General features: G+C 38.9%; 1 protein-coding gene across 4 annotated transcripts in view; it reads right to left on the bottom strand.

The window, feature by feature from the left end:
• Positions 1-15,604, bottom strand: part of TMCO6 (transmembrane and coiled-coil domains 6) — a 155,376-nt gene that overhangs the window by 126,477 nt on the left and 13,295 nt on the right. For 3 of the 4 annotated variants that reach the window (XM_053718598.1, XM_053718596.1, XM_053718599.1), the window contains exons 2-7: positions 13,189-13,334; positions 11,928-12,049; positions 8,969-9,078; positions 3,361-3,544; positions 1,420-1,524; positions 130-215 (exon numbers count right to left, since the gene is read on the bottom strand). In XM_053718598.1, the coding sequence (XP_053574573.1) occupies positions 130-215; positions 1,420-1,524; positions 3,361-3,544; positions 8,969-9,078; positions 11,928-12,049; positions 13,189-13,270 (689 nt within the window). In that variant the 5' untranslated portion in view covers positions 13,271-13,334. Of the gene's footprint in view, positions 1-129; positions 216-1,419; positions 1,525-3,360; positions 3,545-8,968; positions 9,079-11,927; positions 12,050-13,188; positions 13,358-15,604 lie in introns of all 4 variants that reach the window. The other variant, XM_053718597.1, reaches the window with a different exon arrangement.

The raw sequence follows: 15,604 nt of genomic DNA, 5'->3' as shown, positions 1-15,604 counted from the left end.
CCTGCTCTCTGATTCACTAATGAACAGAAAGATGCACATCAGTCACTTATACAATTACTGCTAATAAAATGTTATATATATATATATATATATATATATATATATATATATATATTAAAAGCTACTTACGGAATAATCTTTTCAGGTGCTTCTTTTGCTTGCAGAAGCTGAGACAGAGCATAGCCAAAAGCCTCCAGTACTCTCATGTGAGGGGACTACAGCAGAAGAGAAATTTAACAAAAAAACACTGGATCATAATCATCATACAATTATATATATATATAAAAAAAAAAGTAACAAATATTGTCTTTGTCCATAAACAACTTACAGAATGGTGCTTTAAATTGAACCTCTCTGTGGAAGCTAAATGCTCCTCTAGTTTCTCTGTACACATAAAATATCATTTATTTATAGTAAATCAGAAGCAGAGCAAAAGCCTTCTCCTAGGCAGCCATGAATACACAAGACAATAAAAGGTGCGTAATTATTATGAGCCTTTTCTACAAGTAATCATAATGGATCGGATTTAAAGGATTTTGTTAACCAAGCACAGTCTCAAGCCCTTTCCAAGCATAGAATTGTTCTCTCCTTTAACCCTTTCAGTGCTAACGACAGCTCTGAGCCATCGCAGAGTTTCACACTCAGGTGCCAACGATGGCTCAGAGCCGTCGCTAGCACTCTCCAACCTTGAGGAAGATCTGGAGGCTCCCACCCGCTGCTACCCCGGTGATCATGCCTGTATAGTGACAGGCATCGCCGGGGCTTCACGTTATGCGCCATGACGTCACGCGCAATGACGTGATGACGCCACCGCACAACTTTATTTAAAATTAACAATGTTAAGTATAGGAGCAGGGGTCATGCTGCTTAGAAGCCTGTATCTCAGTTATCTAAGCAGCGACAGACTCCCAGGACCCACCGAAAAAAAAAGTTACAAAAAAAATATTTTAAAAACAAAACTAAAAAAAAACAAAACTTAAAACAGCTTAGCACCCAGGTGGGAAAGTGCTTAGCACTCAAAGGGTTAAAGAGACAGAAACCCAGGATTTCTCTTTCATTTTACTTCTATTATCAAATTTGAATAATTCTCTTGGAATCCTTTGTGGAAAAGCACACCTAGGTAGGCTCAGAAGCAGCAGTGCACAGGTGGGAGATAGCTGCCAATTGGTGGCTGCACATATATATATTATATATATCTTGTCATTAGCTCACCAGATGTGCTCAGCTATCTCCCAGTAGCAAATTGCTGCTCCTTCAACAAAGTATACCAAGAAAATGAAGCTAATATTTGATAATAGAAGTGAAATGGAAGGTTGTTTCAAAATGTATGCTCTATCTGAATCATGAAAGAAAAATGTTGGGTTTCATGATACTTTAAGTTCAATAGTTTTAGCGGTGAAACTTGAAAATTCATCTTACCTGAGCGCACAGAGTAAGAGCAGAAATTAGGCCTTGCTGAAGCAGCTGATTCCGTGCATCCTCGCTCTCCACAATAAGATTACCCAAGGTGTACAAACATAATTCCTAGGCAAAAAGTTGTATGCAAAATTACAATAACGCATGATGTTGTGGGATATACAGGTTGGGAGCATAAAGGCAAGGAATGGAAGGATGTGTGCGTGTTTATATATATATATATATATATATATATATATATATATATATATATATATATATATATATATATATATTTAGGCAAGTAAATAAGGCAAGGAGTGGAAGGATTTTGGCTACTAAAAAAATGATTGTAGCAAACAAGGTGTTAATCTATTTGAAAAGCAATTTTTCTAATTTTCCCGATTACCATTATGAAAATAAAGGTGCAAATGCAAAGTGGCCAACTCAGTGATTTTTATTTATTTTTAGTCATGTTGAAAAGTTAATGTGCATATCTGATGACATTCGTAACTCAGATCTAATAAAGAAAGGATACAAGTTACCATTATTTAACCTCTAAGCAGGGACTGTAGAAAAATACTTTCTAAAGTGCAGTATTTTATTAGTCATGTACATAGGGTTTCCTGCTGTCTTCCAAAAAATGACTGGATCATGGGGTAAAACAATTAGGTGGCATAGTGATAAGACTATATACCCTGCAGCTCCTGTCAGTTATATGCCAAATCTCACCTATGGCATTCATTTCCTTACATCCATAAACCCTAACACAACTGTCTGAAGCACCTATAAATGATATGCCCACATCGAATCTCAGATCAGATGTGCAGCCCATATACCCACATTAGACCCCACATGAAACCCCCAATACTGGCAACAGATCATGCCAGTCATATGTCTACATCAGATTTCTGATCCGGCCAAATCCATTAAAAGGGACATGAAATAAAAAAAAAATCATTAACTTTCAGGATTCAGACAAAGCATGCATTTTTAAAAACCTTCCAATTATTATTATCAAGAGTACTATTTTCTCTTGGTATCCATTGTTTAAGAGATTAACTATGTGGCAGCAATGCTTTCAACAATATAGGGCTTAAGACACGTGCACACTCCTGAGCCCACCTTGGAATACTTTTTAACTAAGGATAACAAAGAGATCAAAGTAAATCTGGTAAACTGTAAAGTTATTTTTAAAGATGACATGCTCTATCTGAGTCATGTTTAATTTTTACTTTAAGAGTCCATTTCCCCCCATATACCTTATTATACTGTCCATTGAAATTCTGGACATCTGTGAACACTCTTGTATATTATTTGTACATACTGTATATTTTTTTATTTCCATAAATTAGCCAGGTAAGGTGTATTTTATTAGAAAGTGCTTAGAATTCACTCTGGTAAAGGAATAGCATCTGAGATGCCAAATAATCTAATTAAAGCTAAATAGAAAATATTGTAGCTTAACAAATGTCGTAAGTCTTTTGTTCGTGATGATATCTGTGCCAAAATTATTTTCAGATTTTAAGCAGTAACAATAGTTACTACTAACATGAAGAAAGAAAATTGCTTCTGTTGGTGAAACAGACTCATTACGCCTAATATTATCCTTAAGATCAGGGATAGCAAACTAATGACCCATGGGACAGATGTGGACATCAGCACAACCCCCCCAAAAAAAACAACAGAATGGATAATGTGAGCATTGGGTACTTCTGGTGGAGGAGCAAACAAGAAGGCCACAACAGTCCTATGATGGGGAAAAGAGCAAAATGCACCTTGCAAGGCTTTTTAAATATTGATCTAGGGTCCCCATATGTTAGGAAATTGGTTATCACAGTATTAGGTCACCAGTGTTTGTGATCAAACAATGCAAAAACTGTGGTACTGTTATTTCTTTCACTAAAGGGAATAGAGAAAAAAACATCTAACATGCAGTGGTCACATTTAAAAGTGAGAGCTTACAGTAAATTCCGGGCTGTGTCCCGACAGATAAGTAATCAGGTACGGTGTAGCAGGCAGACAAGCTTTTGTCACTTCTGGTTCATCTGAATGAGAGAGTTCATGCAAACATCTGGCTGCCTCCATCTGGATATCAGCAAATGAAGAGGTGAATAGTCCGATTAGAAGCCGCAAGCTGCCTTCCACCCTAATGAGCAGAAAGAGGTAGATTCTGATCATGCATCCGAGTAAATTAAGAGATAGAGATTTTAGAGATGCTTCATTTATTACAGCAGGAAAACTTCCTGAAGACCATTGATTTTAACCCCTTAAGCCAAATGGACATAGGTACTAGGTTACACAGTAATTTGCCCAGCGTCTTCATATAGTAAAGGAGCACTTTTCATATGAAGGTAGATCGCCAATACAGACAGTGTCACTGTCTGTATCTGGTGCAGTGGCACCGTGGGAGGGAAGAGGGAGGATTTACTACATTACGGAAACATTTTTGCAAGGGAAGGAGGGATGGATGGGTCCTTACACTACAGAAATGGGACAGTTAGAGGGGCTTTGGGTCCCTACAGTGAGATTGATTAAAGGGGGATAAGGGATCCCTACACTACAGAAAAATAAATAAAAACACAAACCCTGCATACTGTAAACTGGGATATTGCCAGAAACAAATATGGAGGTGCAGTGTGTGTGTGTGTGTGTGTGGGGGGGGGGGGGGGGAAGCTATTTCTGAGGAGGGATCCCTAATAAATAAATATATATTTTTAAAAAACGAACTAACTGCATACTTGTAAACTGGCTGCCAGAGCCTAAGATGGTGTAAGGTGATTGTGACCAATGGGAGGGAAAATACCTTTTTGAGAGGGATCAGGGAGGTGGTGTCAGGTGGGAGGATAATCCCTGCACTACAATACTGTTACGGTACCAACAGTGTACCAAGGGTTAATACCAGATGAACAATGTCCTGCATAGGGAATCAGCAATTCACAACCCAGCCAGTTTCAGGTTTAAAACAGAATGACATTTATTAAAGGCTAGATGCCTAGTATTTATACAGGTTTGACCCCAGATGGGGGGGTTGAAAGACTCTTGTACATTTAGATAAAAAGGGGAAGACGCCCTTTTATGAAACAGTAGAATTACATTACTTAAATACTTTACTTAGGCAGATAACAACTTAAACACATTTGGCTTGTCTTATCACCTAGCGTCTGCTCTCTGAGGGTGATTAAACAATGGCCTGTTTATTACTTAAATGTAATTATAGCACACAATAGCTGAGGCCAGAAAACCTGTCTTTAGAAATTAGTTTCTTAGCTAAACACAATTAACTCCTTCAGTCCTGACAGAAGGGTCTGTCACATATCTCCCCCCTTGTGGAACACTCCGGCAGACCCGGCTTGACCCTTTGGCGGGTCAACCTGGGGATGACCGGACTAGGAGGTGGTAGGCATGTCAGTTTGCCAGGACAATCCATCTGTATTCCCGTTATGAGAGAGAATTCCTGTCCATACAAAGAAGGGTTCAACTTCCTCAGTGCCCAGACCAGGGCCAAACAGTCCTTCAAAATCCCATCAGCTTCTTTACGAGTTTTCTGTACCTGCTCTTTATAGGTATCCACAATCCCTTCATACTGACATAGGGTGCCCTTGAGTTGCTGCACCTCACTATGAGCCAGCGTCAGCTTCTCCTCAAGTGTCGCTAAGTTTGTCTTTAATGTTTCATGTCCCACTCTCAAGCTGGTGTTTTCTGCAGTCTGTCGGTGCAGCTTGTCTAGCAGAGATTCACGTTCTAAACGTGCTTTTTCCTCTGCGCTCCTCTTCTCCTTCATCAGCGCATTGTAACGGGACTTCCACGTATCAATAGCGGATAGAGATTTACTGAGCTCAGCGTCCTGGGGCTTAGCAGCAGGGGGGTCAGTCTCTGCTGCACGGATCTGAGCACGGGTAGTCACAGGGTTAACATCAGCGGGACCCATGGGAGCATAGGCAGAAACAAGGGGAGCCAAGTCATTTCCAAGAAGAACATCAGCAGGTAAGTCCTTCTTGACCCCCACATTCACAGGTCTAGCGCCCACTCCCCAATCCAAATGTACCCTGGCAACAGGTAGGCTGAACACATCGCCCCCTGCTACCCTCACAGCCACAGTGTCTCCAGTGTACTGTTTCTCAGACACCAAGTTCTTTTGAAGCAAGGTCATGGTAGCACCAGTATCCCGTAGACCACTGACCTTCTTCCCATTCACTTTAACCAGTTGCCGGTTATTCCGGTGGGCAGCTTGCACAAGGTCTGCCTCATGTAGGATGCTCCAGCATTCTTGCGCCTCTACGTAGCGGGCCGCAGGCTGAGGGTTACGTGTGATTCCGCCGGCAGGTCTTCTCCAGGACTGTGCTTGGTTCGCTGCATTTAGGGGACACTCTGGTCTTTTGTGCCCTAGTTGCTTACATCCAAAGCATCGAATCGGTTGTGAGTAGCCCCGCAAATTGAACCGGGCTCTCTGAGGGTAGTTCATGGCCAGATGCCGTGTGGTATAGCGGTGCGCCGGGGGTTGGTAACTGGCAGCTGCTGGGGTGACTGGGGGTCTGTACTCCACTCTAGCAGGGGGCTTAGTGGTAGCAGTGTCCAGTTTGCGGGCATCCGTATACTCATCTGCCAAGCGAGCCGCTTCATGCAGGGTGGAGGGTTTACGGTCCCGAACCCACTCTCGAACTCCTGCGGGTAACTTGTCGAAGCAATGTTCCAACAGGAATAGCTGCAGCACCTCTTCCCCAGATACGGCTTGGCACCCCGCTATCCAGTGAGCTGCTGTGCGGTGCACCTTACATGCCCACTCAAGGTAGGAATCTCCAGCTAATTTAACAGTGTCTCTGAACCGCCTCCGGTATGCCTCCGGTGTAACCGCATACCTGGAGAGCAGAGCCTCTTTTACAGTATTATAATCCCCGACTTCCTCATCTGGAATGGCCCGAAAAGCCTCACTGGCCCGGCCGGATAATTTTCCGGATAATATCGTGACCCAGTCCTCTGCGGGTACCTTGTGTAGTGCACATTGCCTCTCAAAATCCGCAAGGTACCCATCAATCTCTCCTTCTGTTTCCAGGAAGTTTTTAAAAGCGGCAAAATTTACTTTTCTCTTTTCCACTTGGTTTGCTGCAGCGCCGCTTTGGCGAAGTAGGTTGGCCTCCACAGCTGCTATGACCCGGTCGATAATTTCCGCAGATGCGTTGGGGCCATAATATGCCAGTCTTATTTTAACCGCCCGATCAAAGCTTGCTTCTTCAGGGGTTCTGTCTGCTATGCTGGGCCCATTGGTTCCTTCTGTTCCTGGTACTCTTTCCATCTTAGTCAGTATTGTAATAATCCCCCTCTTCCTGAGGTTACTGGCTTGTGTAGTTGCTCTTCTGGGCGATAAGGTTCATTCCGTCGCTTGCCACCAATGTTACGGTACCAACAGTGTACCAAGGGTTAATACCAGATGAACAATGTCCTGCATAGGGAATCAGCAATTCACAACCCAGCCAGTTTCAGGTTTAAAACAGAATGACATTTATTAAAGGCTAGATGCCTAGTATTTATACAGGTTTGACCCCAGATGGGGGGGTTGAAAGACTCTTGTACATTTAGATAAAAAGGGGAAGACGCCCTTTTATGAAACAGTAGAATTACATTACTTAAATACTTTACTTAGGCAGATAACAACTTAAACACATTTGGCTTGTCTTATCACCTAGCGTCTGCTCTCTGAGGGTGATTAAACAATGGCCTGTTTATTACTTAAATGTAATTATAGCACACAATAGCTGAGGCCAGAAAACCTGTCTTTAGAAATTAGTTTCTTAGCTAAACACAATTAACTCCTTCAGTCCTGACAGAAGGGTCTGTCACAAATACATTTTTTCCTTAACAACTGATTAACCCCTTCACTGCCACTAGTGTAGTGCACAGCCACAATTAGCAGCTTTCTAATTACCAAAAATCAAGGGCAAAGCCATGCATGTCATTTCTGAGAAAGGGGATACTAGAGAAACTTTTACAACCATTTGTCTTATGACCGCAGTAGTTATGTGTAAATAAGTTTAGCTTGAAACCCAAAATTTGTGGAACAGTTAACTATTTTTTTATATGATGGCATTTGGCGAACAAATGGTGGCATGAAATATACCAAAATGGGCCTAGATCAATGGGTTAACACCTTGGGTTGTCTAGTTTAAAATATATATATATATATATATATATATATATATATATATATATATATATATATATATATATATATATATATATATAGTTTTGGGGGGTCAGTTTTGAGAATGTGTACACTAGTGCTGCTATAAGACCTTAAAATGATCAAAAATAATACAAAATATATACATGTTTTGTCTTAGATGAATCAGAGGATGCCAATGAACATATTTTGAGATTAAAAAAATTGTTAAAGTTAGAAAACTACATTTTTTTGTGGAATGTTATATTAATCTTATATAATTTTTTTGTGGTAATTATACAATAATTTATTAAAGGGACATGAAACGCAAAATTTTTCTTTCATGATTCAGACAGAACATGTTATTTTAAACAACTCTTAATATCCTTAGTTGAAAAGCATATCTAGGTAGGCTCGGGAGCAGCATGTTTAAAATCACATGCTCTATTTGAATCATGAAAAATAAGAAAAAGAAAAATGTTGGGTTTCATGTCTCTTTAATTCTGAAAATAAATAGCTAGTTGAAACTGTCATCCTGTAAAAGCTCATTTTATGTCCCCTCCCAAAAAACTATATATATTTTTTTTATTTTTTTTCCATAGGTAAATAATAATTTTTTTAAAAAAAAACCTATTTTTCTGTGTAAACTGAATGATAGGAGAAATGCTAAAAAATCTCAGGTACTTTGGGCAACTTTTTCTCTGAAATGAAAGGTAGTGAAGGGGTTAATGAGTGAATCCCATTCGTATGTAATCACTAGTATGCAGCTTATAGACATCATACATTTATTAAAGCATTTAGCACATACTGGCTTACTTATAAAATAATATAATCCTTAAAGGGAAACTGTACCCAAAAATTTTCTTTTGTAATTCAGATAGAGCATGCAATTTTAAGCAACTTTCTAATTTACTCCTATTATCAATTTTTCTTCGTTCTCTTGCTATCATTATTTGAAAAAGAAGGCATCTAAGCTTTTTTTTGGTTTCAGTACTCTGGACAACACTTTTTTATTGGTGGATGAATTTATCCACCAATCAGCAAGGACAACCCAGGTTGTTCACCAAAAATGGGCCGGCATCTAAACTTACATTCTTGCATTTCAAATAAAGATACCAAGAGAAAGAAGAAAATTTGATAATAGGAGTAAATTAGAAAGTTGCTTAAAATTTCATGCTCAATCTGAATCACAAAAGAAATGTTTTGGGTACAGTGTCCCTTTAAAGTCAAATATTATATTAAATGTATGTGCAGTTGCTACTCTATTCCCATTTAATAAAGCATCTGAAAGATGCTGTTACACTGGAGAATTACTTATACTGTTCTACATTACATACATAGATGCTCATAATAACATTTCTATCTCACATAATACATTCCTATCTTTCAACATCAGCATCATTCACTTAAACTTACTTGATAAAAATAAGCTGCACATTCTTCTGTTGTAGCCTGTGCCAAAGAGCAACAAGAGATTTTAGCTTATTTGCTGATCCATGTTGAAGGTCTTTTATCATCTGTACAACCTTAAAATACAGAACATGACATATTAATGCATTTAGACAATAAAACATGGAATAAAACTTACCTGGAAAGATTATAAATGCACTTTTTATTGCAGACCTACATTATACTTAGAAATCTCTTATCTTACAAGAAACATTAAAACTTTTGTTTATCTTTAAGGAACAGTAAACACCTTGAAATATAGCATAGTAAAACAACTTTGCAATGCCATACTTTTCAGAGCTAAATTGCATGAAAAGGGGGCAACATAATATATAAAGTATAGCTATTTATTTTGCCGCTTTCATGTCATTTAGATCTGAAAAGTATAGTATTTATAACTCTCTAGAGCTTGACATGCACAATGCATACTTTCCAAGACTAACATTGCAGCTTATCTTTTGTTAACTTGCTTTACCAGATAAGAACAGAAAAAATGCACAATGGGGTCGACTTATCAATCTGCGACGGACAGGGGCACACATATGTCTGATGACCATTGCTTATTAAATACGGACTGCAGGTTCTCTTGTGAGAACCTGCAGTCGAAGGGGTGCGAAGAGTTTGATAAATTGACCCCTTTATACCGCCATAATGATCGTTGCAAATAAATTGCTCTTAGGTCTCCCTAAGAGTAAAAGGGGGAAACCAGATATGGACTCCTTGCACACATGCCCTAGAGATATGCAATTGCACCTCACTGATGAGGCCCAAGAGAGGCCGAAACGTACTTCTGGGGTTTGTTGTTTGTCTTGTTCAGAGAAGAATTGCCTGGTATTTCGGTCCTGGACTGTCATTGGGCAGCATCAGACTGATATGCTACAGGATATTTTTTCTCTCTGAAAAAGCATAGTGTGCAAAAAGAGACTGCACCCTGAGTGGCACTGGCCTTGTGGACAAGCAAGGAAGTTTTTCTAGCTATTGTTCTGTCTCAGTGAGTCTGTCTCTCTATTTTCTTGTTAATACCTCTGAGAGTCATGTATCTAGATGTGAAACATTGTACTTGGTTTGTATAATATCAAGCAGTTAGATACAAACAATATTTTTGTAGCCGGCTATTAATAAATTCAGAAATAATGCTGTAACAAGAGGACCTGTTAATAAGTGGGATGTCAGATTGCAAGATTAAAGCTATCTAGATAATACTCTATCTGTAATTATAAAGTCCGTTAACCGCTTACTCTCTATGATAATTGTTGATTGCCAATAGCTTGTAAATGTGTGTTATATTCTGAGATCAGACGTTGTGCTATGTTAGTGAAACAAGTCAGTTAAACGTTAATCTAGCCCCCGCTATAGAAGGGGCTTAAGCAGACAGAATCTATTACACTGAATGGTTGCCTTTGGGCCTGAAACTCATCCTCTGTCACAGAGTCTCGCCTATTTAAGGTGCAATAGTCAGATTTCTGCTGAGGGGAGCTAAATTACCCCAAACAAGCCACACAGAAATGTAAGCACCATGTGTTACACACCGTTCAGGGTGATAACACAGCAAGGCCGCTGACAGTCTTACATTTAGTGTATTGTATGAAGTGTTACTGCCCATTACTAGAGGATCTCACTATCCCTCTAATCAGACTGTGATCCAGCTCCTCACACCAGCAGCTGCAGCGTTTACTGAAGGGTTTCTGTTCCCATGCGTTCCCACTCTACTTGACCCCTGATTATCATGAAGAAATAGAGTTTACCACATTTAAAAAGTCAAAAATTATTTTCTACCCAGCAGAAGCTGATACATCAATGAGTGAACAGCAGAGATGTCGAAAGAAAGAGATGCACCACAGTTTCAACCCAAGTAAACATTATTAGTATGTAAAACAAAATCCAGGATTTTATGACCAAACGTTGCATTGGATGAAAAAGAGACATTAAATCTGAAGTGTTTCATGAAGGTATGCAAGCCAAGAAAGGCCATAAGTTCTTCTGACTAATAAGTATAGACTGTACTTCTAGAGAGTGTGCTTGCTTGTTATTCGTTTGTTAAGGATTAATGCCTGCCTCATTTTGTTTTGGTTTTACTAATAAAAAAAACAGAAACGAGAAACGGATAAGTGTAAAAATAGGCGATATTACAGGTTATGTATGACCTGTATGTGATTATCTCTTTTTTTTTTTAACCTAAAAAAAAGCATGCATGTATATGGTCTTATTTAGTCACATTTTGTGCTGTCTTAAAATATATCTAATATTTATTGTTTGATATTTTATTTCAACTCAGAATCTGTATAAAATGCGTAATGCGAAACAAATCTTATTTATAATCATTGTTTAGTAAAATACATATATGTAAAATCATACATTTGGTTATTTGCTATTAAAGGAACATTAAATACTAAACATGAGTGCTGTCATTATGGAACATACGTTATACTGAAGGTACCTGAAGGAGAGTTTCTGCAAACAAGTCAGCACTGGATAGTGACAGTGAAAGATAGATTTCAACATGGTGACTAGAGTGAAGTGGGAAAAAACCTAAATATTATGCTTATAAAATGTATTTAGTGTTTAGCCCTTTAAATGTATAACTATTTCACTTTAGAAAATAATACTTCATAAACCATTGTTTACAAGGTACAACATAAGAAAATTTAAAACATTCTGACCATTAACTGTTGAACCTATTGGATATTTATGAAACCAAAGTATTTCTGAAAGTGCATGATCTGCTGAAAACAAATACTAGAAATAGTGTGTGTGTAAGAGAAAAATCACTAAAAATAAATTAAGAATACAATGCATGCCAAATGATTAAAAACTACTTCAGCACAGGCATAAGAAAAAGCTTAGCAGCATTAATGAATAAAATTAAAAACTATTTTTATTTCTTTGTGTGCTAACACTCTGCCATTGAATATATAATTTAGCGAACCTGCTGCTCTGAGAGAGTTTGTGTTTCCAACCCTTCTTCAAGTGTCTGGTCATGATCCTCTGTAAGGTCCCTTAACAGGCGTTTGCTGATCAGCTGCTGCTCCCTTCGTGCTTTCCTTAAAGCTGCGAGGAATCACAATCGGATTATATTTTAGTAAAATTCTATTTGTGTTTGAAAACTGAGAGTTTCTTATGCTATTGGTCAAAAAGAATCTTAAGGATCAGATGTTTTATTTTTGATAAAGAGAGGATTTTGCAATGTTTTTAGATTATTAAAACGGCAGCTCTAGCAATGTATTCAAATCAAACATGGTACATCTGCCATGCCATTAATTACACATACATTTATATATAGATGAAAGGCTTTTACTCTGAAATTAGGTAGAGTTGAGGAAATATATATATATATTCACACACAGTATATATATATATATATATATATATATATATATATATATATATATATATATATATATATATATATATATATATATATATATATATATATATATATACATACATACATACATACATATACACATACACACATATCCAAAAGAGACAGCACAATCCCACAGAAATGTAAAGTGCCACGGTGCGCTGCAAAGTGCATCCAATTCAGTCCCAAAGGACAGGCACTCAGTGGTCTTGAGTAAAAAATCACGTTTGTTCAATCAAAATTAATAAGACATAATGTTTCGACACATTGCCGTGCCTTTGATTTTTTACTCAAGACCACTGAGTGCCTGTGCTTTGGGACTGAATTATATATATATATATATATATATATATATATATATATATATATAAATCCAGTCCAAGTTAAGGACAGCACAATCATACTTAATCCAGCCGCCAAGGTGCACTACAAACCAGTAATGTGTATCCTTCCCAAGAACGTAGGCACTCACTGGTCTTTAAACATAAATCCTTTATTGTTCCATAGAAAAGATTACATAGACATGACGTTTCGGTACATCGTTGTACCTTAATCAAATGTAGCAGGGAAGGATATATATATATATATATATATATATATATATATATATAAATAATCAGGATAGTACTAACGAACATATTTGTTTTGCTACAACATAAAAATAAAGACTGATAAACAATTTGTTCACAAAGCCACGTCATGATATCAAAGTGTTTGAAATGTATGTAAAAATAAAGGACCTGTTTAAACAGCAGTGGGTCAATATGTTAATGCACCTTCCCATTTTAGCACAATGTAGTAAGCAAATTCATTTCCAACTTACCTGTTTCCCTTTCTCTCCTGTGTGCTCTTAATTCTTCCAATCCCAAAAGGGATTTGTGCTTTGGGTTGTTCTTCCGCCACATACTCGGAGAAAAACACTTTACAAACTGTGTCACTTATGTGCTGACATACTGCAACAATTGTGCCCTAAAACCAAATACACATACAATCTGTACATTTAAAAAAAAAAAAAAAAAAAAAAAATCTGTATACAATTACAATGTTGATACTATATTATTCTATCTTAATTTTGATATAACCTTATTAGTTCTACAGTTGAGAACGATGTAATTTAATACTGATCATTTTGAGTTATATGTAAAACCAATGGCCCTTTTCTTTCTCTGGACTTTATCTAAAACAGATTGTATTCTTGAGGTCAAGTTTATGACACGTCACAACTTATTTCTTGCTTCTGTATGTTACGGTTTTGAAAAAACAAACTATTCTTACCAGCTCATTTCCTTTCCTTCTGTATAAGGAGAGTTCACAGCATCATTCCTTACTGTTGGTAATACTGAACCTGGCCACCAGAAGGAGGCAAAGACACCACAGCCAAAAGGCATTAATACTCCTCCCTTTTCCCTCCCACTCCAGTCATTCTGTCAAGGGAACAAAGAACACTAGGAGAAATATCAGGGTATAAATGGTGCCAGAAGAGAAAACATAATTTAGGTCCGCCCATCGAAGTACACGGGCGGGGGTTCGTGAACTCTCCTTATACAGAAGGATAGAAAAATATCTGGTAAGCATAATTTATGTTTTCCTTCTTAATATAAGGAGAGTCCACAGCATCATTCCTTACTGTTGGGAAAATTATACCCAAGTTCTAGAGGACACTGAATGATAACGGGAGGGACAAAAAGAGAGGCGGACCCTATTCTGAGGGCACCACATCCTGCAAAACCTCTCTCCCGAAACCTGAATTCCCCACCATGTCCGCAAACCACATCCTTCGCGGCCACGATAGAGCAATCTGTATTACTGACGAGTGCTCCTGCTTGATTCGAGCCACTACACGAGAAAGGAGTGGTAACGGCGGGAAAATGTAAATTAGACTGAACCTCCAAGGCACTGCTAATGCATCTATTAGCTCCGCCTGAGGATGCCTGAACCTCGACCCATATCTGGGTAGCTTGGTATTGAGACAGGACGCCATGAGATCTATCTCCGGCGTCCCCCACCTGTTGCAAATCTCCGCAAACACCTTGGGATGGAGAGACCATTCCCCAGGATGAAAGGATTGTCTGTTGAGAAAATCCGCCTCCCAGTTGTCCACGCCCGGAATGTGGATTGCTGACAGCGAACATCTGTGGGCCTCCGTCGACTCCAGAATCCAAGATACTTCCCTCATCGCTAGGGAGCTTCTCGTTCCCCCCTGATGGTTGATGTAAGCCACCGAGGTTACACTGTCTGATTGGAATCTGATATACTGGGACGAACCCAGAAGGGGGCCAAGCGTTCAGAGCATTGAAGATTGCCCGAACTTCTAGAATGTTGATCGAGAGGGAGTATTCCACCTGATTCCACAGGCCCTGTGCCTTCCTGGCACCCCAAACAGCTCCCCATCCTGATAGACTTGCGTCCGTAGTCACAATCTCCCAGGATGGTCTTAAGAAGGATGTCCCTTGGGACAGATGATCTGGACAGAGCCACCAGGAGAGCAATTCTCTCGACCGGTTGTCCAGAGAAATCTGAGACAGATCCAAATGATCGACGTTTCACTGCCTCAGCATGCACAGTTGCAACGGCCTTAGATGGAACTTGGCAAAAGGAATGATGTCCATGCTGGACACCATGAGACCAATCACCTCCATACACTGAGCCACATAGGGCCTCAAGGAGGTCCGGAGGGCAAGACATACCAAAGCTAGCTTGCAGCATCTCTGGTCTGTAAGGAATATCCTCATGGATATTGAGTCTATTATAGTACCCAGGAATTTCACCCTGGTACTTGGAATAAGAAAACTCTTTTCTAAGTTTATCTTCCATCCATAAGATCGAAGGAAAAAAAGAGACTCTGAATGGTCTTCTGCCAGACGAAAAGATGGTGTTTGGACCAGAATATTGTCCAAGTATGGAGCTACTGCTATACCTCTGGTTCTGGCAACTGCTAGAAGAGCCCCTAGAACCTTCGTAAAAATTCTTGGAGCAGTAGCTAGACTAAACGGAAGTGCAATGAACTGGAAGTGCTGGTCCAGGAACGCAAACCTTAGGAACTTGCAATGTTCCTTGTGGATTGGAGCATGAAGGTAAGCATCCTTCAGGTCTATAGTGGTCATGAGCTGTCCTTCCTGAATTAAAGGAAGGATGGACCTTATCTCCATCTTGAATGATGGGACATTTAGAAATTTGTTTAAGCACTTTAGGTCCACAATCAGGCAGAAAGTTCCCTCCTTCTTTGGGACCACGAAGAG

This window comes from Bombina bombina, chromosome 6 (genome assembly GCF_027579735.1).
Source record: "Bombina bombina isolate aBomBom1 chromosome 6, aBomBom1.pri, whole genome shotgun sequence".
Taxonomy (NCBI): Eukaryota; Metazoa; Chordata; class Amphibia; order Anura; family Bombinatoridae; genus Bombina; species Bombina bombina.
Note: the sequence above shows the minus strand (reverse complement) of the source record. Positions and strands in the feature narration are given on the sequence as shown.